This window comes from Xenia sp. Carnegie-2017, unplaced genomic scaffold, assembly GCF_021976095.1.
Source record: "Xenia sp. Carnegie-2017 unplaced genomic scaffold, XeniaSp_v1 HiC_scaffold_6, whole genome shotgun sequence".
NCBI classification, from domain to species: Eukaryota; Metazoa; Cnidaria; class Anthozoa; order Malacalcyonacea; family Xeniidae; genus Xenia; species Xenia sp. Carnegie-2017.
The window spans coordinates 20,433,640-20,456,582 of NW_025813526.1; the positions used below are offsets into that span (position 1 = coordinate 20,433,640).

The window sequence follows — 22,943 nt, forward strand, 5'->3', positions numbered from 1 at the left end:
GAATGAATGTAAACAATGGTAACAAAACTGATAATTTAAAGATTATCATATTCCTCCAGGGAAAAGTTGGCAAATGGTCTGCCCATTTTCTTAGGTATTGTCGATTCTTTCTCTGGGCAATCATAAAATTTGTTATGTTTAATTATGTACTCGTGCAACGAGTTGTGTTTACTTGGTTAATTTACGTCCGAAGCTGTGTTTATACTTAAGGCATTTGTCAATATCTATTTCATTATTATAAAATCATATTAAATGTTTCAATTAATCATTGAAGATCCCTCAAATAATTCAGTTTATCATCTTCGTATAAAAATGTAAATAATGTACATACAAACCTGAACATTGTACACCAGCATCCCTATAATGTGTACAATAATGTAATCCCCATCCTTTATGTGAACAACTCGTAATATTACTTTCATTTCCTACACAACGAACGCCGTCTAACCATATTCTTCCACTGCCATGTGGAACATTACTTCCTAGTAAAGCCCTGAAATAATAGTCATAACCAAGTTGTCGACACACAACTTTAGCATCGTTTATATCCCAGCCATTATTACATATTGTTCCCCATTCTCCATTGTAAAATACTTCTACACGACCTTTGCCAATAGAACTTTCTGGTCCCCGAAGTCTAACAGAGTCGATAACTGATAAAAAAAGAAAATCAAGAGATAATGCAAAACATAGAAGTCTCAACTCCGAAATATTCTAAGTTACATGTATACATATAAAGTATCCTAATATGTTAGATGCCCTTGTAAAATCTTCTTAGGCAAAATTAATGAATTAAATTAATAACAAAGATTGATAAAAAAAATTTCATGAGTACAATATCAAAACGTTTTAGACAAGTAGACACTATTTGACTTTCATGAGTCTAAATAATTTTTTATTTAGTTCAGTCCTCATTTCTTTTTATAATATAAATATCTTATTAACACTTTAACTTGCGAATGTTCCCATTAGTTTTCCATTCAATCATTTGATTTTATTGCCATATGGCAACACTGCCCCATAACTTGTTGAAACAAGCAAAAAAATAAAAAGTAAATTGTTCACATAGACTCTTCGCTTACAACGTAGAAAACTATATCGTATTTTTAAAATAACTGTCTTTTTTATTATTCAGAAATACGTTTCTGGTGCTCTCTAGGCATGGCTTTAGCTGAAACTTAACGGTCAGTTAAAAACAAATTAAAAATGAATTCTTAAGATAGACAGCACGATATTAAAAGACATAAAATTACACTCAGTGTTAATTTGGAGATGCTTCTGTTAAATATGCAAAAAAAATTTTAATGAACCTTTATAAGCTACAGCCTACAGCTTTAAAAAGCTAAAATAAATGTAAACAATCGTAAAAAAAACAGATAATTTAAGGATTATTACATTCCTCCACGAAAAATTTGGTCACCGAACTGCCCTTTTTCTCGAGTATTATCGAATCTTTCTTTGGGCAATCATAAAATAGGTTATGTTTAATTATGTCCTCGTGGAACGAGTTGTGTTTATATGGTTAATTTACGTCCGAAGCTGTGTTTATACTTAAGGCATTTGTCAATATTGCTTCAGTATTTGAAAATCATATTAAATGTTTCGATTAATCATTGAGGATCCTTCAAATAATTCAGTTTATTATCTTTGTAAAAAAATGTAAATAATGTACAAACAAACCTGAACATTGTACACCAGCATCTTCATCATGTGTACAATTATGTGATCCCCATCCACTATGTGAACAACTGGAAATATTATTTTCATTTCCTACACAACGAACTTCGTCTAACCATATTCTTCCACTGCCATGTGGAACATTACCTCCTAGTAAAGCCCTGCCAGCATAGTCATAACCAAGTTGTCGACAAACAACTTTAGCATCGTTTAAATCCCAGCCATCATCACAAATTGTTCCCCATTCTCCATTGTAAAATACATCCACACGACCTCTGCCAATAGAACTTTCTGGTCCCCAAAGTCTAACAGAGCTGTTAACTACTAAAAAAAGAAAATAAAGAGATATTGCAAAACATAAAAGTCTTTACTCCAAATTATTTTAAGTTACATGTTTATATATAAAGTATCCGGTTATGTTGGGTGCCATTGTAAAATATTCTTGTGCGAAATTAATCCTTTAATATAGTAACAAAGATTTGATGAAAAAACTTACATAACTACAATATAAAAACGTTTTGGACCATCAGACACACTATTTGACTTTCATGAGTCGAAAAAAATTTTTATTTAGACCAGTCCTCATTTCTTTATGTAATAAAAATAAGTTCTTAACCTGTTAACTTGCGCACTTTCCCCATTGGTTTCCCATTCAATCATTTCATTTTATTGCATTATGGCAAAACTACCCCATAACTTGTTGATACAGACAAAAAATAAAGAGTAAATAGTTCACTCATACTCTTCGTTTTAAACGCGGGAATCTTTATTGCATTTTTAAAATATCTAACTTTTTAATTATTGAGAAATATGTTTCTGGTGCTCTCTAGACATGGCTTTAGCTAAATCTTAACGGTGAGTTAAAAACGAATTTAAAAATGAATTCTTAAGATAGACAGCACGCCATTACATGACATAAAATTACACTGCAGTGTAAATTTGGAGATGCTCCTTATTAATGTGCAAAAAAATTTTAATGGAGCATCATAAGCTACAGCATACAGCTTTAAATAGCTATAATGAATGTAAACAATCGTAACAAAACTGATAATTTAAGGATTATCATATTCCTCCAAGGAAAAGTTGGCCAATGGACTGCCCATTTTCTCTGGTATTGTCGAATCTTTCTCTGGGCAATCATAAAATTGGTTATGTTTAATTATGTACTCGTAGAACGAGTTGTGTTTATTTGGTTAATATTCGTCCGAAGCTGTGTTTATACTTAAGGCATTGGTCAATATCTGTTTTAGTATTATTAAATCATATTAAATCTTATGTTCATCATTGAGGACTCCCCAAATAATTCAGTTTATCATCTTTGTACAAAAAGGTTAATAATGTACATACAAACCTGAACATTGTACACCAGCATCTTCATCATGTATACAATCATGTAATCCCCATCCTTCATGTGAACAACTCGAAATAATATTTTCATTTCCTGCACAAGAAACATCATCTAACCATATTCTTCCTCTGCCATAAGGAACATCACCTCCTAGTAAAGCCCTGACAGCATTGTCATAACCAAGTTGTCGACAAACAACTTTAGCATCGTTTAAATCCCAGCCATCATCACAAATTGTTCCCCATTCTCCATTGTAAAATACTTCTACACGACCTTTGCCAATAGAAATTTCTGGTCCCCGAAGTCTAACAGGGTTGGTAACTGATAAAAAGAGAAAATAAAGAGATATTGCAAAACATGAAATTCTCAACTCCAAAATATTCTAAGTTACATGTATATATATAAAGTATCCTAATATGTTAGATGCCATTGTAAAATCTTCCTAAGGCGAAATTAATGAATTAAATTAGTAACAAAAAATTGATAAAAAATATTACATGAATACAATATCAAAACGTTTTAGACAAGTAGACACTATTTGACTTTCATAAGTCTAAATAATTTTTTATTTAGATCAGTCCTCATTTCTTTTTGTAATATAAATATCTTATTAACACTTTAACTTGCGAATGTTCCCATTAATTTTCCATTCAATCATTTGATTTTATTGCCATATGGCAATACTGCCCCATAACTTGTTGAAACAAGCAAAAAAATAAAAAGTAAATTGTTCACATAGACTCTTCGCTTACAACGTGGAAAACTATATCGTATTTTTAAAATAACTGTCTTTTTACTTATTCAGAAATACGTTTTTGGTGCTCTCTAGGCTTGGCTTTAGCTGAACCTTAATGGTCAGTTAAAAACAAATTAATAATGAATTCTTAAGATAGACAGCACGACATTAAAAGACATAAAATTACACTGCAGTGTTAATTTGGAGATGCTCCTTTTTAATATGCAAAAAAATTCTAATGGAGCTACATAAGCTAAAGCCTGCAGCTTTAAAAAGCCATAATTAATGTAAAAATCGTAACAAAACAAACAATATAAGGATTATCACATTCCTCCATGAAAAATTTGTTCAATAGGCGGTCCTTTTTCTCTGGTATTACTTAATCTTTTTATGGGCATAGATATAATAGGTTATGTTTAACTATGTCCTTGTGGAACAAGTTTTGTTTGTTTAGTTATAAATCCATACCCTGGCACGAGTTACATTCTCCTGAGTATCCTTTCATACACGTGCAGTTTAATGATCCATTAATTTTACGATAGTAAGTGTTTGGTCCACATAGAGGAAGTCGAAAAGTGTTTGTCGCTATATAGAATAATAAAATTAAAAATAAAATCAACTATGGATTTCAAAAGAAAACATGTTCTTTCTCAAAGAACACAATTTGTCATTTAGTATCCACTATGACGTACCCAGCTAGGAAATTTGTGATGTATTGTTGGTATCTTTGGTGTTCACGAATATCGTAAAAACAAAACAATTAAATAAATGTTGAAAATTTACAGAGTATGAACAGATTTGCTGGCTGTTTTTGATACTATAAAGGATGTATCGAAAGAAGTTAGATAATCAAAAAATGTTCAGGAAATTATCAATTCATCAATATTTCTAACAAAATGTGCCAAAGCTCATGTATTTTGGCATTGTCTTGTCTTGATTATTTAAAAGTAAAATGAATTAAGATGTAATCTCGAAAACCATGAGAGTACTTCGTAATTGCCTCACTTTGAACTGCATGCAGAAAGAAAATGAAAAGTTTCAAATCTAGTTTAATCCAAAGATTTATAAGTTTGAACCCTGTTTTGCAATGTACTAAATATTTAGAAGATTTAATAAATATTAAGCTCACTGCACAACATGCTCAAATTGGACGTTTTTGTCTTTCATTCTATTTTCATGAAATTTTTTCTTATTTAAAACTGATTACAAGCCAGAGTGATTGTTGAAATGATGTAAGAAACAATAAAGATTTAAATTTAACACCCAACAAATTTGGCAAGAATAGACAAACGGCAAAACATCCAGATTAGACACTTTGCACTTTGAACTTAATGTTTATCAAATTTTCTATAATTTTGGAAGGAAGAACAACCGTTTAATAAGGCAATGTAACTTTAAACTTTTAACGTCTTTCAATTTTAAGTACATTAGCGTGAGAGTTTTGCAAGTCTTAGCTTGTTATGTCAAATAAGTAAATATTTAACTACCGTTTGAGTCAGGAGTAATACTGTTGTTATATCTTGATTTGGTGTGCATAGCTACAGCCAAATCAAGATAACCGTTGTTTACAGGAAGAAAATATTTACGCCTCGTACGTTGATCTGTTGTGTTATGGACACTAACGACACTTCGTCCGACACTAGTTATGATATAAATAAAATCCCCAAATACTGCCATGGGACCTCCTGAAGTTCCAAAATCATTTACATCATGGGAGTAGTAATCACAAGAAAAAACATTTCCGTTTGAAACCCGCCAATAAATCTTCTTTTTAGCCATGTCAAGCGTTAGATCATATGCTATTGACTGAAGTGAAACTGAAAGAATATGATGTTTATTTGCAGTTTTGTTCCATAACCATAAGAAACGTTCTGTACTTTCTGCCAAGAATAGATACCTTAATAAAAATATTTGTTTTGTACATTAGTTTTCTCTATACGTAATGAAATACATAAACAATAAACAGACTAATATATACTTAAAAGGAAAGATAGAATATTTTTTTAGTTTAGACAAAGATGTTGTCAAAGTATTCAGAACTACTTTCATATATAAACGGTTTAATAGAACATATTCATGAAATTTGATAATATAGCAACATAAAGCTATTGTAGCTAACAGGAAAAGATCATGTTTAATATTTGAAATCCCTCGTTTGAAAACCGAACTAAAATATATGAGGTAATTAAACATTGCATGTGATTCAGAGCATAATAAATGTAATATGTTATTTTTATTCACATAACTTCTATAATGATTGGTATTGTTTGAGATTATTGTCGGAATAAGTAATGCTGTAGTTTGGAGTGGCTGCTGAATGAATTGTGTTGGTAATTGATAATGCTGAAAATTATTTGATGCGTGGAAATTTTGTTCGAATTGAAAATTTGGTGTTGGTAAATGATATGCACCATTTAATGTAGATATAAATTTAAGAAAGCTTTGTCATTTCAGGTTTAAGCTTTCTTAATTTTTCAGTTTCATCTTGCATGAAAAGTAGCAGCTCCTTGGATGGATCATCGTCTACAAATGTCTTTAAAAGAGCTATAGCTTCACAAACATTGTCTTTTGTTGATACTTTTTTTCAGTTTGTTTGGACAAACGATTTTTTACAACTATCTTAACCTTCTCTATTCAATTGTCAAATTTCTTCATTGTTTTTCTGAAAAATTAGAAAAAGATTGACACTGGAGCTAGCGCTATTGGTATCATTTGAAGATGATGATTCTATCGCCATGTCATGTTCATGTTTTTAAGAATCTCTGGATTAGACAAGCTGCAAAAACTGCTTCAACACTATGGCCATTACTTTATCGAAAATTTTTGATGCATCTGGCAGTTTTAATTATCATCGCAGCATATTTGCATTCTCTTATACATTTCTTAAATATATTACTCATTTGAGTAACAGTAAAGTCCATGTCTTCTTATCGTTCATTTCACCTTGCCTCGAACTCTTTAAAAACTTTCTCCTATATACTAACGTTCTTTTAGTTTTTTGTGTTCGTGAAAATTAATTTTTTCTTATAATATGATAAAAATTAATGCACAACATAAAGTTTTAATTAGAGCCATAGAAATAAACCAAAAGTTGTAAAATGGAATTTATACCGACGTTTCGTCCTTAGTCAAGACATATTCAGTGAAATTATAATTTATAATGAGATGTTAAAACAAGATATTGTATTTACAAAATGTGTTAAATTACGTATTAAGGAGGCGGTGCAAAATGGAATACATGATAAAGAAGTTGAGAAGTAAAATATACTGACGCTAAGAGAGGTTAAGTGCAATGGAGCTTTCTTGAACGATGAGTGAAGACTTGTATTTATTAATTAGAAGCCTCTCATGAATGGAGAGCTCATAGGAATCGTTAGAAGAGGAAATGTTTTTAAATTTGTAAATTAATTATAACATATTCAGAAAGTTCTCGCTTCACAGGCTTTTCAGACAATTTCTTTTTAATCTCTAAAGTGATTATTATCTTCAGATTCATCATCAGTTGAGCAACTACAGATCTAACGTTTGCATCAATTACACTAAGAAACACTGCATGAACTAAAGGTATTGGAAAGATTTTCCAATCCCGTGATTTGATTGGATGTGTGATTGGATTTATTGCAGGGTAGTGTGCAGACACTTAATTTGCAACTCTTGACTTTTCAATATACTCCGCCATTCAATGCAAGTTAAAAGAAGGCTTGAAAAACTATAAACTTGATATACTGATTTTTTTCTAAATTGCCACATTTTTTGAAAACTAAAATTCTTTTATATTTTTGATGTAACTACGTGGGAATGTGCGCAGTTTTTTTATCTTCAATAAAAAACGAAAGGTTGAAGTTTCTTACGTTCACCACCTTCGTGAATTTTTTAAAACTTTATTGCTATTTCGTATTGAGATTGTTGCACAGTATATGAAAGGGCACAGCAAAGCAACAAACAATGCTCCCAATCTGTTGAAATCTTTTGTGTAGGGCATATCTTATTAAGCATATGATTACCATGGAGGCGTCAAGCAAATTGCATTTTCTGCTAAAGAAAAGCGCTCTTAGGTGGCCAGCTGAAGCCAGTAATCTTATTAAATGTACAACACCAAGTTGGACAGTGAAGTTGGACTACTTTTTTGTTTTTGGTTGTGGCAAACCAATATTCTGTGAGTATTTGACTAAAGTTTCATCGGTAAAGTAATTATTTAATATTTTTTTGCTGTTTCTATCAGTCTGTTTTATTTTATTTAACGACTTCATCAATTATAAACATTGATCCCTCCGTTGTTACATATTTCTCAAGGCTTTTTGGTTGCTCAACATAAATATCGCTTTCGATTTTTGCAATTTCAGGATCTGCATGTTATTTTCTACTGCATCTGTGCTGAATAATCACACGAGCTGAGCTCATCCTTTCAGTTGGTTTGAAATGCCTCATAGTCACGCAATAAAATATTGCTGGCCAAATCTCGTTGATTTTAGTGAAAAGCCGTCGAAATATATGACGGTTTTTACTTTATACACAAAAAAATACTTAATATTTGCTCCCTTGGGTAAAAGCGAGTTTTGTTTTCCCTCGAAAATCAATATTTTTTTATTCTTGTACCTCTAAATAACAGGCCATGATACGGACTTCAAAAATTCAACTTTTCTATTAAATTAAAATGCCGTCTCTAATAATAGAAAATCTTACCTTACTTAAGAAAACCCTCCAATAGATTGACATTGATTACGCTTACAAGTAAATAAAAAAATTTCAATATCGCCTTACCCATGTTTTGAGTCAAATGCAATGCTGGAAAATTGTAAGCCTGGTTGAAGCCTCATAACACTTGTAATTTTCTTTTTCAAATGAATTTGGTAGATAATGTTCGTGGAGTCAATGTAAAAGATACGACGACCAATCCAGTCAACTGTAATATCATGAACAGAAACATTTTTCGCAAAAACTTCGTTTCTAGTTAAGTCAAAATTTCCCCGTTTGATGTCTTTGTCATCAATGTAGTAAAGCACATTCTCAACTACATCAATTTCTATGTCATTATATTTTGATGCATGGTCAAATTTATTCTTACTGGATCCATTAATAGTGCTGACATGAATATCTCCAGTAATAGAATCGACAGAGTATACTTTATCGAAGCTCATAATAATCAAATATGGCTTTGGATAAACATCTAAATAAATAATAAAAACTATAAGTAACAACGATGCGAGTGGATTAAAAAAAATGCAAATTTTTATAGACTTTACGATCATAATATTTGGTGAAAGACCAGAATAAGTATTTTCAGAAAGAATTTTTCACTATAGAAATATTTTTAATAACTGAAATTAGATTGGCTGCATAACTTCTACCTATTATTGTTGCATATTGTTTTTGGTGCTATGAATAAGAAACTATGAAAATTTGTCAAATTGAATGAATATACCTTTGTAGAAACACATTTCTGTTTGCATTTGCATCATTTCTTTGTTGTATTGTTTCACTTCCTTGCATGCAATTGTGTTATCGTCATTGCCATTTTTATCAACGCAAGTTTCCATCCATTCTTTCACAATGTCTTTTAATCTCTCTAAGCTTTTCTTGCAGATTGATATGTCGTCATTACCATTTACTATTTGGCCACTAATAGACAGGATTATAAGAGTCCCAAGAAACGCTTTTGTTGAGTTTGATATCATCTTTATTTCCTATTTGTTAGAAGATGGATGATTATTAATTTCTTTAAAGATTTCGTAGTAAAACATTTACTTTTTTTATGAAAGGCTTATCATCAATATAATCATATAATCGATTTGTTTGTAACTTTTTGGGGAATGTATAAATCAAGTATTGATTTCTATAATTATGTAACATTTTAACTTCCTTCTCCAAAAAGTATTTCCACGTATTTCCACGTTTGCTTTCAGAAAATTGATGATGAGTGAATTTTGTTGCAATAGATTAGACAAATTGTTCATTATAAGGACTCAAGTTTACAAGAATTCATATAAGTAGAGTTCACCCGCCTAGAACGTGTTTTGAATAAATAGATGTAAGGTTTCTAGGAAACCAAAGCATAGAAAGAAATAAAACATTTCAATGTCCACTATAAGGAAATGACACAATATATGAAATTCCCCAAGAGCGGTTTAGAAAAAATTTAAAATGGGTTGATTTCAAGTTTGTTCATGTTAACTCAGTTTACCAGATGAATGGAAAAGACCTATTGCTTAACTAAGCCAGCAAAATTAAATGCAAAATAGTCTGTTGCGCAGTGTTTAACAGACTCGCTGGCCTCTTCGTAACTACATGTCGTCTAGTTACAGAAATGGAGGCCGTTAAACAATACATGATATTCTGCTTTACAACATCCGCCAGTCGTATAGAGAAGTTCGACTCTCATAGTTATATAAATTCTGAATTAAATGAAATTTATGAGTATTTTGACTCATAGAGCTAAATAGAGGAATGCAACTTTGCAGTATTAAAAAATTCTTACTTCTTCAAATATTTTGTTTCAGACAATTAAAAGCCATTTGCCATTTGTCAAAAATATTTTTGCAATATTGAATAATTGTAGCAAAAGAAACAAGAGACGGAAAGTGTATCATTTGTTCTACATGCATTCCTTGCTTTTTGTAATGACTTCTGTATTGATGTTTGATAATGATTTGCCCCATTTCAATTTGTTGAATTATGTACCTCTCTTTCTTTATCATTTCCCTCAATCCTAAAGCTTAGTTTTAAAGTCCAATCAAATATTCTTTATTACACATTCAGTCAAGTTTTAGTTTACTATCATTCTCATCTAAAAACGTAAAACACTTTGCAAATATTTATAATTCTTAAATGTCTATGATAGTTAAAAAAATTTTTTTGTTATCTCTATTTAGAAAAAAAATACTTAATGATGGTTGCTTCAAATATTTTTGATGTAGCTACTATTTTCTCTGGCGTATCATTGGAAATATGATATAATACATTTCCAGACCTTCATAAATATAAATAAGTAGAGCTTTCTCTTTAGTTGTGATAAATCAATTCGTTTTTGTTTTTATCGTAAGGATAAATATAAAATGATGAAAAGATTTGCGAAACGGTGAAAATTTTTAAAAAATTTTAGACTAGTCAAATTACCAAATGGCAGCTATGTATAGACGATGAATAGCTGCACTACTCTAAACTACAGAAAATGATTAAAAAATGATACAAAAATGTTTCATAATGCTTTAGGTATTTTATAAGATAAATATTGTGTTAGATTATCTGTTGGATTACGTATAAGCATGATTATGATAAATGAAATGTATGGTCTTGATAAGGAAGTTTAATCCATAAGAGCTATTCTTTTTGCATTATGTGATAGGATCTGAATTTTATGTTTTCTTTATGTTTTCTTTGCTTACCATTGAAGAGGCAATTTGGCTATCAATGAAATTTCTCCTTTGAATTCTAGCGAGTTTATTTCAATCCATCTCAAACAGCGGCTTAGACAAAATATAACTGAAGCAGAAATTGTCTTGTCCTTAAGTGATAGTAGTATTGGCATTTTGAATTTTGATATTAACACAAGACAAGTACTTTTCTGTGGACGGGGACACAAATTTTGATGATTTTTCATCATTTGGGGGATAAAGAGCATAATTGCAGAAATTTATTGTAAGAAAAAATATGCAACAAAAATATTGTTTCAACAATTCTTAGAAATACCATTTACATTGAAAATAACAGAACGTATTATTATAATTTCTTATAACAACACCCCGGGAAAAAATATGTTTATGATAACGTTATTCAAATTGGTCAACTATTTCAAGTGTCTCTATCAATTAAAAGAAAAATGTGCACTGCAGGTGTTAGTTTCCGCTCATAGATAAGATAGTATAAAGCCAAAAAAGGAGTATTGTCTATAAGCAACTTTTGTTCAGTTTTTATTGTTCATTATAACATGGTTTTCCCCCTATTTTTCTTAACATAACATGAAACTTTCTAATGTACGTCGAACTCAAACAAGGCTAGTCTCTTAGGTAATTATCTTTATACGTCCCATTTCACATGATTTTAATTTCTCAAGTTTTTAACAAATTTAGTTCATTTCAATGTTTTCATTCCTTTTCCTCTCTCAAAATTGAGAAAATAAGGACAGAAAAGACACATTAGTGGTTGCAGACCCCCCCAAACATATTCAGGGCAAAATTTTTGACTTATATTTTACATGATATACATGATATTCTGTATACAACATCTGTCAGTCGTATAGAGGAAGTTCGACTCTCATAATTATATAAGTTCTGAATTCAATGAAGTTTATGAGCATTTTCACATAACTGCTAAAGTAAGGAAAGTCTAAAAAGCTAAATAGATGAATGGTACTTTGCATTATTAAAAAATTCTTGCTTCTTCAAATGTTTTGTTTCAGACAATTAAAAGGCATTTGCCATCTGTCAAAAATATTCTTGCAATATTGAATAATTATAACAGAAGAAACAAGAGCAGAGAAATGTATCATTTGTTCTGCATGTATTTCTTGCTCTTTATAATGACTTCTGTATTCATGTTTGATGATGATTTGCCCCATTTCAATTTGTTGAATTATGTACCTCTCTTTCTTGATTATTTCCCTCAATCCTAAATCTTAGTTTTAATGTGCAATGAAATATTTTTATCACACATGCATTCAAGTTTTAGTTTGCTATCATTCTCATCTAAAAACGTAAAACACTTTGCAAATATTTTATAATTTTTAAATGTCTATGATAGTCGAAGAACATTTTTTGTTATCTGTATTTAGAATGAAAATACTTAATGATGTTTTCTTCAAATATTTTTGATGTAGCTACTATTTTCTCTGACGTATCAATGGAAATATGATATAATACATTTGCAGACATTCATAAATATCAATTAGTAGAACTTTATCATTGGTTGTGATAAATCAATTCGTTTTTGTTTTCATCATAAGGATAAATATAGATGATAAAATGATTTGCGAAACGGTAAAATTTTTTTAAAGAATTTTAGACTAGTCAAATTACCAAATGGTAGCCATGTATATATGATGCATGGCTGTGCTACTCTAAACTACAGAAAATTTTTAAAAAAACATACAAAAATGCTTCTTAATGCTTTAAGTATTTTATAAGATAAATATTGTGTTAGATTATCTGTTGGATTACGTATAAGCATGACTATGATAAATGAAATGTATGGTCTCGATAAGGAAGTTTAATCCAAAAGAGCTATTGTTCTTAAATTATGTGATAGGCTCTGAATTTTAGGTTTTCTTTATGTTTTCTTTGCTAACCATTGAAGAGGCAATTTGGCTATCAATGAAATTTCTCCTTTGAATTCTTGCGAGTTATTTTCAATCCTTCTCAAACAGCAGCTTAGAAAAAATATAATTGAAGTAGAAATTGTCTTGTTCTAAAGTGTTAGTAATATTGGCTTTTTGAATTTTGATATCAACACAAGACAAGTGTTTTTCTGTGGACGGGGACACAAATTTTGATGACTTTTCATTATCTTTGGGATGAAGAGCCATAATTTCAGACATTTAGTGTCATAAAAAATATGCAACAAAAATATTGTTTCAACAATTCCAAGAAATACTATTTACATTGAAAAAAAACAGACCAAATTATTTTATTCCTTGTAACAACACCCCGGGAAAAAAAATGTTTATGTTGACGTTATTCAAATTGGTCAACTATTTTAAGTGTCTCTATCAACTAAAAGAAAAATGTGCACTGCAGATGTTAGTTTCCGCTCATAGATAAGATAGCATAAAGCCAAAAAAGGAGTATTGTCTATAAGCAACTTTTGCTCAATTTTTATTGTTCATTATAACATGGTTTCCCCCCTATTTTTCTTTACATAACATGAAACTTTCTAATGTACGTCAAACTCAAACAAGGCTAGTTTCTTAGGTAATTATCTTTATACATCCCATTTCACATGATGTTAATTTCTCAAGTTTTTAACAAATTTAGTTCATTTCAATGTATTCATTCCTTTTCCTCTCTCAAAAATTTAAAAAATAAGGACAAAAAAGCATTTTCAGAGCAAACTTTTCGACTTACGTTTTCATAAGTTAAAATCCTCATTCAGGAAAGTGTTTTATCGTTTTTGCCGAATGTATAAAAGCAAGTACCTGCACATACTTTTTCATTTTTCTGTGATAAATTTTGGCGTACTTTGTATGTTTGTGTTTTATTAACATAATGTCAAGTTTATGTTTTTTAGGCACACTACTCTTGCAATATGCATAAATGTACATCATTAGAGTATACTTTTGAGCAATTTTTTTAAAAATAATAATGATTTTTCTACAATTGGTTTTCAAAAATATTACATTGCCATGGATTGCAAAAACGTTCTCTCAATTTTATTCAAACAGTCTCTAAAAAAAAACACGCTTTCTGCAAAAAAGAATCTGCAAAGAAATGTCTCTTTTGTTACATTGCTTTTGACTCAGATTATTTAAAGGAAAACAATGAATTGTGTGACAGGGAAAATTTATTACTAATTGCAAAAATTAAACACCTCACAAATAATTTCCTTTTAAGGTTTAAATTATTTAACAGCTTAATTCCATTGACGTAATTTTATTTGGTGCGCAGTCTGACTCGCGCTACACTCAGCAAACGCCGATCAAATATTGCATGTTGCGCCCGCGATGAAATAGTAAAAATAAGCACGCAGTGCGTACATGTGGGTAGCCACTAAAGCTTAGCAGCGATAAGCCGAACAAAAATTCATGGTTCAGCAACTAAGCTTAATGCGAAACCGGTGAAATAATGGCGATAAAAAGAACGGTCGTTATTATTGCTACTGTTAACAATCCTAACCTACACATGTCTGATATTTTATGATATTGTGTCCCATCACCTGGGCAATAAAGAGGGCCAGTCAGACGCAAACACCCAAGACCAGTCCCTCCAATGACTGCTTTGTCGCAGTCTACGACATGGATGTTTAATAGGGGTGGCTGCACTCTTTCCATACATAGTAGAAGTGCTATTACAACAGATATTTTAAAAAAATTAAAGACTTACATCTGTAGAACCAACGCTATTAATGCATTTGCCTCCTCTGCTACAAGGATAAAACCAACATTCGTTGACTTCTTTTACAATAAAGTTAATATAAGTGCTATTACAACATATATTTTAAAAGAAATAAATATATCTGTAGAACCAACGGTATTGATGCATCTGCCTCCTCTGCTTCAAGTATAAAACAGATATTTGTTGACTTCTGTTACAATAAAAAACCTTCAAAAATCAGTTAAGAATTTGGATATAACATCAAGAATAACGTTTGTCTAAAAGCTTATTCCCAATCACAATCACTAAGCATGGCTACAAAGTCATCTAGTAACTTTTCAAGGCCTGTGTTGCACTCAATGAGTGTGAGTGTTAGTGAGCTTTTATAATAAGGGCAAAATTTGCACAAACATAACATGCATATCATACATAAAACTTACGAACTTGAATGCATCAGCATTATTTTTGCAACTTCTTTTATGTTCATTTAACAACTGTTTGAAATTTTTGACTGCAGGTGTAAACTCAACTGACAAGGGCCACTTTTTAAATCATCCTAATATTGCTAAGAGCAATTATATTTTTCCAGTTATATTTATTTAAAATTGTTTGATCACTTGATGGTAAACGATAAGCGAAAAGATTTTTTTAGCTAAACAAAATTCTAATATAAACTTTAGCAGCAGTGGCTAAAGTCTCTATGATGTTGTAGATCTGCTCAGCCCATCTCCGCCAAAATTTTTTTTAGAAATTTTAAATTTTTTTTGGAAATGTGATAACAGTTAAATATTCTAAAATTCTGAGAATATATGCAGAAAAGTAAGCATTTCCAATTCCATTCATACTTATTCCTTCATTATCTCCAATCGGCTATATTTTTTGTAAAATATTACAGCTTCAAGATTTTAAGAGAATCGATCTTTGAAAACAGGGAAATAAGTTTATATAATTATTTGAAAATAAAGAAGTTTAAGAGCATGCGCACAGATGTAATTACCAGGTAATATACGTCTGTGATGACTTTACACTACTCGTTCAATGACGTACGTATTGATGCAAAATAAACAACGAACATCACTTGCATTGTATTTAATGCTGTTTAACCACATTTCAAAAATGTGTCGTTATTGCGCGCATGTTGCGTGTGGCTTTGAAGAGAGAAAATATCAAATTTAATTTTCTCGTAACGTATCAGCACATATCCTCGTGTTAATTTAACTCATAATTATCCGCGCCAATTTAACTTGCGTGTTAATGTTGGTAAAAATAAGTAAACAGAAAACACGCTTTCTCGTCTATATTTAACTCATGTAAAATTTTAGTGAATAAATGCTTACGGCAGTTTGTATGATCGGAGTATCGTCTATTTTAATAATATGAATCGTCAATACTGATTTGTCTTGAATGTAAGATTCTAAGGATAAATAAAACTTTATCAATGTAACTTTTACATGTATTATAATGAACAAGAAACATATCAGGCGTCCACTCGAGCTACTCAATAGCGCAACGAAATTCACGTCAATGTATGTTGCAATGTTGCAGTATAAAATATAAGTAAATCGTGTATCATTACACGTGTCATTAGTGACGCTAATGGGGAAAAGAATCCATTAAATATTTTGATTAGTTCAAGGACTTAGTGTCAGGCACGTGTAATTTATGTAATCTCGGTACAGTACAGAAATACCTAAAATTTAAACTCTGTCTTACCCTCGCTAGATTGAGCAAATAGTTAAGCATTGATGACTAAGCTAATGCTAAGTACGTGGGGGTGTTTCACGAAGATTTATCAGACTGAAATGTTTTTGAAAGCGAGGTAAAGAAACATTTATTACATGGCGTTAGATGACCTAAAAACGAAGCTTTGTTTCTTTTCGCTTCGTCGCTTTCTTGCAAGGGTTAACGCCTTCACTTCTTTTCACTCCTTTAGTTTTCCTCAATTAACTCACCTTCCAAATCTTCTTTCTTCGACTTTTATCCGTATATGTTTTTTCCTGTTTTGCTTTAGCTACTTGATTTGCGTTTTCATAACTTTTGGTTTTGTTGAACAAAAATAACTATAGGTTTATGTAAATCATGTTACTTGTAATAGACCGTCGTTCCATCACATGAAAAATTGACTGGCAAGAACGTCTCTGAGTCATTCAAAGTATGCTTATTCACCGGAGTTGAGCCAACCATATAATAAAGTTTCTTTACGGATGGTTTTATCTAGGAAGATTTATGAATCATATATGTTTCATCCTCACCGCAGTTATGGTGTACACCTGTGTCATTTGATTTAATAAAGATCTTTATTTTGTTTCAATAAGCATATTTCTTTGAATTTTTTTCATTCTAACAAGAAAAGTTAACTTCCCATTAACTTTACTCTCCATTTCAAACTTCAACGAAAAATATTGTTGTTGTTTAAGATATTTAGAAAATCTTCTGCCATTAACTTATTAATATAAACGGCCCATGAAAATCCATGCACCACCCAGTGGTGACCAATATTGTGACATTGAATTGCTTGGGTGATATTTTCAGGAACATTTATGAGTTTGTTACTGTATGTGACTGCTAAAACTGTGTTCAGACCTCCCACTCCGGCACCAAGATCACCTAATAATTTCTGTGCTGCATCAATATGGTCATCTGAAAGCCATACATTTAGATTTAGAAGCACGTCTTCTGAGCATATGAAAACTTTATTCCTTGAATATCTACCCAACACTCCTCAGAATTTTGAATTTTCTCATTGTTGTTCAGTTTCATCTTATTTGCTAGTTGCTCTTCACTTAATTGCGTTTCTCCTGCTTCTCTTCTTTTTCAAGCTTCTCTTCAAATACTTCAATCTTTTCACTTTTTAAATCAGCTGCTCTTCCCACTCGCTTACCTGGACACCTATTGCATTTTCGTTTTAGCAAAGAAGATTGTGACCTACTCTTTGAAAGTTTCTTTCTCTGAATTGCAGCAGGTTTATAGTACAAAGTGATTAACATATATCATTATCCGTTTTACTTTTGTCAATCACAAATTTATCGACTTCATCAAAAATTCTAACTTACTCGCTCTATTTTCGTGGTTTCTGAGTGATATACTAGGTAAAATGGACTGCTCTTATCACATCCCACAAGAATGCCTCTTTTACCTCTTGGCTCGAGCTTTCTGGGATTCTGTACGTATAAGCAAAAACACAATGAACCGAACCATGCATTTTGCTAAGATTAGACTTGAATATCGTTAGATCCTCACCTGCAATTAATTCAAACCTATTGTTTCAAACCTATTATTGTTACATCTGCTTGCAATATATGCAGATGCCATTACTGCATAAGTTTACAAGAACCAAAATTTAGTAATTTTGATTCCACTAATAACCATCTGGCCATATTGAATCAATTTAACCAGTCTCTCTCTCGCGTCCCATTTTGGTAAGGCGAATAAGTCTTAACGAACAATGTCTCCTGCTTGATTAGACTATTACTTAAAAGAAATTTGAACTCATATCCTACAAAATGTCCCCAATTAGCACTTTTAATAAATTTTAGTTTTCCTTTGGTTGCTATTTCATCAAGAAGTTCAATAAGCATCTCTTGACACTATATAATCGAACAAAAGATTATTTAGCTACATAATCCACAGTTGTTAATTATCTCATTTCACAACTAAATCTGAGCTAGAACTCGAAATGTCAAAACAAAATTGCAATGAAATGAAAACATTGACACAATACAAATGTTACGAAATAATCCGATAGGACCTTCACAAATCAGCTCAAAAAATTAAACGAAACTCATTTTAATACATTAAATTCACTTGATTTTTTTCCTATTTAATCTTGATGATCAGTAATCAATAGAGGTTTAGAAAGGCATTAAACTTGAAGAAATCTTTTCTTAATGTTAAGAATTATCAAAATGTAGATCTAGGTGCTAAATGATGCTTCAATAAAACTTGAAAATAAAACAAATGAAACTTATATCGGCTGCCTTTGACAATTCCAGATTGATCATTGGCATCATTGTATTTAATAATCTCAATAGATAATTAAATGTGCCCGACAAGAGATACACGATTAACATGACAATATCTGCCACGGGAATTTTCGATGAGCTGTTTTTACCTACTTTAGGTTTGCTGTTTACTTCAAGTTTAGCCGTTGTGTCGCTTGCACATTTTAAATCGAATTCGTTGAGATCTACGCTGCAGACAGTTGAAGTAACTATTTTCTATACGTTAGCAGCAATTTCCTTTTTGCTGCAAGTAAAGTCATCATGGTTAGTCGATTTCTTAAGTCAATTTAAGTTGGTGGAGCAAACCTATTCTATGACAAAGAACTTTGGGTGATTTCTTGCTAGTTGGTCCAAGAGCGTACTTTGCTGTCATTCATGTGCAATTTGCCTTGACGTCTTGAAGACCTGTGTTGCTCATATTATTAAATATATATGGGAAGTGAAGACATGTATGTCTTAAACATAAGACAAGATAAAACAAATGCAGACATGAGACATGTATGACTATGACATAAACAAATGAAGTGATTTATGGTTAATTTAAAGTGAGCAATCGTGAAGAAAGACATAACATAAGCATTTAAGATAATTTTGGTTCTGAAAGCAACTAAGACCTAAAAGAGTTGTATTTATAAATATGTGAAAAGGATTTTCGTTGGCAGTGTTAAAATGTTGGTTTCATATTAAATTTTTGGATTAAAACAAAATGATTAATGAATAGATTTATGGCGAAAATATATAAATTCTGTTTTGTGCATGATAAAATGCTTTTCGGCTTTTTTTCTGCAAGTGATATACATGTTAATGGTATAAGTTTTTTTATATTTAATAGGCACACAAGCTGACATTCGACACAACTGAAAATTTTTGGATAACATCACAACTCTTGTTTCACCATTATTCTTATAATGTACATATTTTTATATCATACAATCTCTTCATGTTCATGGTTACATTACCCTCGCTGTCACCAGCTCTTCAGCAGCTGCAATGGCCCTATTTATTGTTCAAATTACCAATGCTAAATATAGATCACAGTCGCTAGTCAACTTGGGTTTCCATCAAACGTTAGCACAACTCATATCAACAGTTGCTTGTTGTAGCATAGTTGTGTTTTTGTCTGATGCAACACTATTTCAAGTTAAATTAGCCTTCATTTTTCTTGCTGTGGTCATTTACTTGACACCCTTTCAGTGGTATACTACTTCCAAGGAAATTAAAGGCTGGCCAAAATCTTGGTTTATTTTGTTTTTAGTTTTTGTGGGTACTTTCATGATGTTTCATCATTTTTATTTGACATTTTCTTTGTTGAAAGAATGGATGAACTTAAACAAAATATCTTTGGTTGCATTTGGTTATCCTCACCAGTTCTCAGTCACAGTTGATTTAATTTGCTGTATTGCTACCTTGGCTATGTTTATGTTGTTTGAATTTTGCATCCAAAATCTAAAGTTTTCATTTACCATGAAATTACTGACTCTTTTCATGTTTCCATTAATAATTTTAATGGCAAATGTGGTTTTATCAGGAGCCTTGTTTATATACTTCCTTGCTTATAAAGAAAACACATCACCATCTGACATCAAACTGTAAAATGTTGGCAGCAGTTCTGAAAAAGATCATAATCATAGGATCATAATCATAGATCATAATTCAGGAGACTCTACAAAAGTATGCTCTTTCGAGCAACTGTAAGGCAAGTGAATATTATCACTTGCCTAAGAAGCATCCTGTTGAAAGGTCACTTGCTGGTGACATGCTGTATTAGTAAACTTAATAAGCTATTGCGTTCCGCAGCCTGCTAGTTTTAGTTTTGTTAGTAAATTTCAGAACATTAACAATTTTCTTTTGATTTTTTCTAGCATTAGCATGTAAAGGACTTTTTGATGTAACAAATGAAACAGTGAAACACTTTTTAAGTGGTTTCAATCACGAGTGACTATTAAAAAAAGTATTGTGAGGTCTGTTTTCATATTGATTGATTAATAATGCATGTACTTGAGCAAAAACAGAGATCTATATTTACTTGAGCGAAATACTTTTCGACTATTGTTAACTATGTTTTACCGGTTTTACTATGTAAGAGCTTTAAATGTTGACTTATGTGACCATTGAACCTTCAAAGTTCGAGACAACCTGCAAAGTTATCGCTGCCTTCACGTCATATTTGTTTGTATCGTTGACAACAATGTGGATATGCAAAGGATGAAATATTACAAATATTTCCGCTCAAATAAAACGGTACTTGCACTTTTTTTGCATAGGGTCAATCGTTTTTGAGTCAGTGATATTTGCAATATTACTTCTCACGTAAACTTAATGAAAAATGTTAACGTCAAGAAAAGCTATATCCCAAACAGCATCGTTGCAGGTAATCTGAGAAAACCGAATTCTTCAATCCTAGTGTTGTATTGGTCTAAAGTTTTTGGTGACCATGTACAAATTACTTCCCCGGAGAAACGACACAATTTTCCAATTTTCTCGGCTGTCAAATATTGTCCTGTGAAATGTGAACTTACGACAAATAAAAGTTGCGTCGGTCATGTGTCTGCCTTAGTTATACATGGCGGAAATACTGAAGAAATGCAAACTTCACAAGAATACGACTCAATACCTTGTATATTTCATACCAACGAAAATCCTGTGTTTAACAAGGCAACTCCTAATGAAAAAATTATGGCTAAGTTTACATATACGGCTACTTATCGCTTGGATTCGGATTTTCCATGTCCTCAATTTATCCAGCCTAGTTTGTCCAAGGCTTTTCCTTTCGAGAAGAAAACAGGTTTTGTTGTAGCCATCTACAGTCATTGCGAAAATGTTCGCACTTTATAAATGCATAGGTTAATGAAGCATGTTCGTGTGGACTCGTATGGGAATTGTCTAAGAAATAAGCCAAGATTACCAGAAGGATTTGATAAAATACAACCACTTATTGGAAAATATAAATTTACATTGGTTTTTCAAAATTTCGACTGCGATTATTACATGACTGAGAAAATGTTCAATGCGTTATTGTCCGGGTCTGTTCTTGTATGGATGGGTACGAGCAAAATAGACGAAATTTTAAAATGGGGTAATCTAAGGAATGCTGTTATCATGGTACGGGACTTTAAATCTCCACGTATATTGGGTGATTACCTCACCTGGCTTGGTAACAACAAGAGCTTATAACAAATTTTTGAGGATCGTGACTAAAACACCACACGAGTACATACGAATACATACGAGTACATACTAGTGACATACGACTATATACTTGTCACAAATGAGAAGTAGCACAATTTCTTCAATAATACAATGATATTTGCATTCACTTTTGCTTGTATTTGTCTGGACTATGGGGCAACCATTTGATAGATTTAAATGCTGAAAAGGTATTTTATTCGCACATTCATTTGTATGTTTCAGTTGAATTTGGTGTCTGTTGTGCGCAATGTCTTAATCTATTAAACGGTTGAAATGTATCAACAACGGGAGTCTTGCGCTGGAGTTGCCATAAAGAACTCTCGTACAAAAAACATATCATACGTATTTTGTCCATGCGATTTGCCAGTAATTGAGCCCTTTTTGACACGCTTTCACCTAGAAAATACATATTTATGAAAGCGATTTAATATACAGCGTACAAATAATGCCTTGAAAACGTGCTATATGAAATAAATGTACATTATATATACTTGAATTAAATGACAGTTGCACTGTGTTACGTTTATGTGTCATCTTATGCGTACAATTTCTGATTATTTTTAATTTTTCAAAGTTCTAGCTGATGCAATTCAGTCTTTGAACTGCAAAATCAGTATCTTAAAGACTTAAGACATTGCGCACAACAGACACCAAATTCAACTGGAACATACAAATGAATGTGCGAATAAAATACCTTTTCAGCATTTAGATCCATCAAATGGTTGCCCCAGAGCTCAGACAAATACAAGGAAAAGTGAATGCAAATATCATTGTATTATTGAAGAAATTGTGCTACTTCTCATTTGTGACAAGTATATAGTCGTATGTCACTAGTATGTACTCGTATGTACTCGTATGTCAGTCGTATGTACTTGTATGTACTCGTATGTCACTTGTATGTCACAACGTGTGGTGTTTTAGTCACGATAATTTTTGAGTTGGAAATAAAAAGGGTTTGCATTTCCAAAGAA

At 31.4% G+C, this 22,943-nt stretch overlaps 1 protein-coding gene across 1 annotated transcript in view; it reads right to left on the bottom strand.

The window, feature by feature from the left end:
• Positions 1-1,610: 1,610 nt before the first annotated feature.
• LOC124457291 overlaps positions 1,611-22,943 on the bottom strand; it is a 30,337-nt gene continuing 9,004 nt past the window's right edge. Inside the window, exons 8-14 of the mRNA XM_047007567.1 lie at positions 9,184-9,445; positions 8,523-8,928; positions 5,249-5,658; positions 4,230-4,346; positions 3,029-3,346; positions 1,687-2,001; positions 1,611-1,645 (exon numbers count right to left, since the gene is read on the bottom strand). Coding sequence (XP_046863523.1) covers positions 1,611-1,645; positions 1,687-2,001; positions 3,029-3,346; positions 4,230-4,346; positions 5,249-5,658; positions 8,523-8,928; positions 9,184-9,445 — 1,863 coding nt within the window. The remainder of the gene's footprint in view (positions 1,646-1,686; positions 2,002-3,028; positions 3,347-4,229; positions 4,347-5,248; positions 5,659-8,522; positions 8,929-9,183; positions 9,446-22,943) is intronic.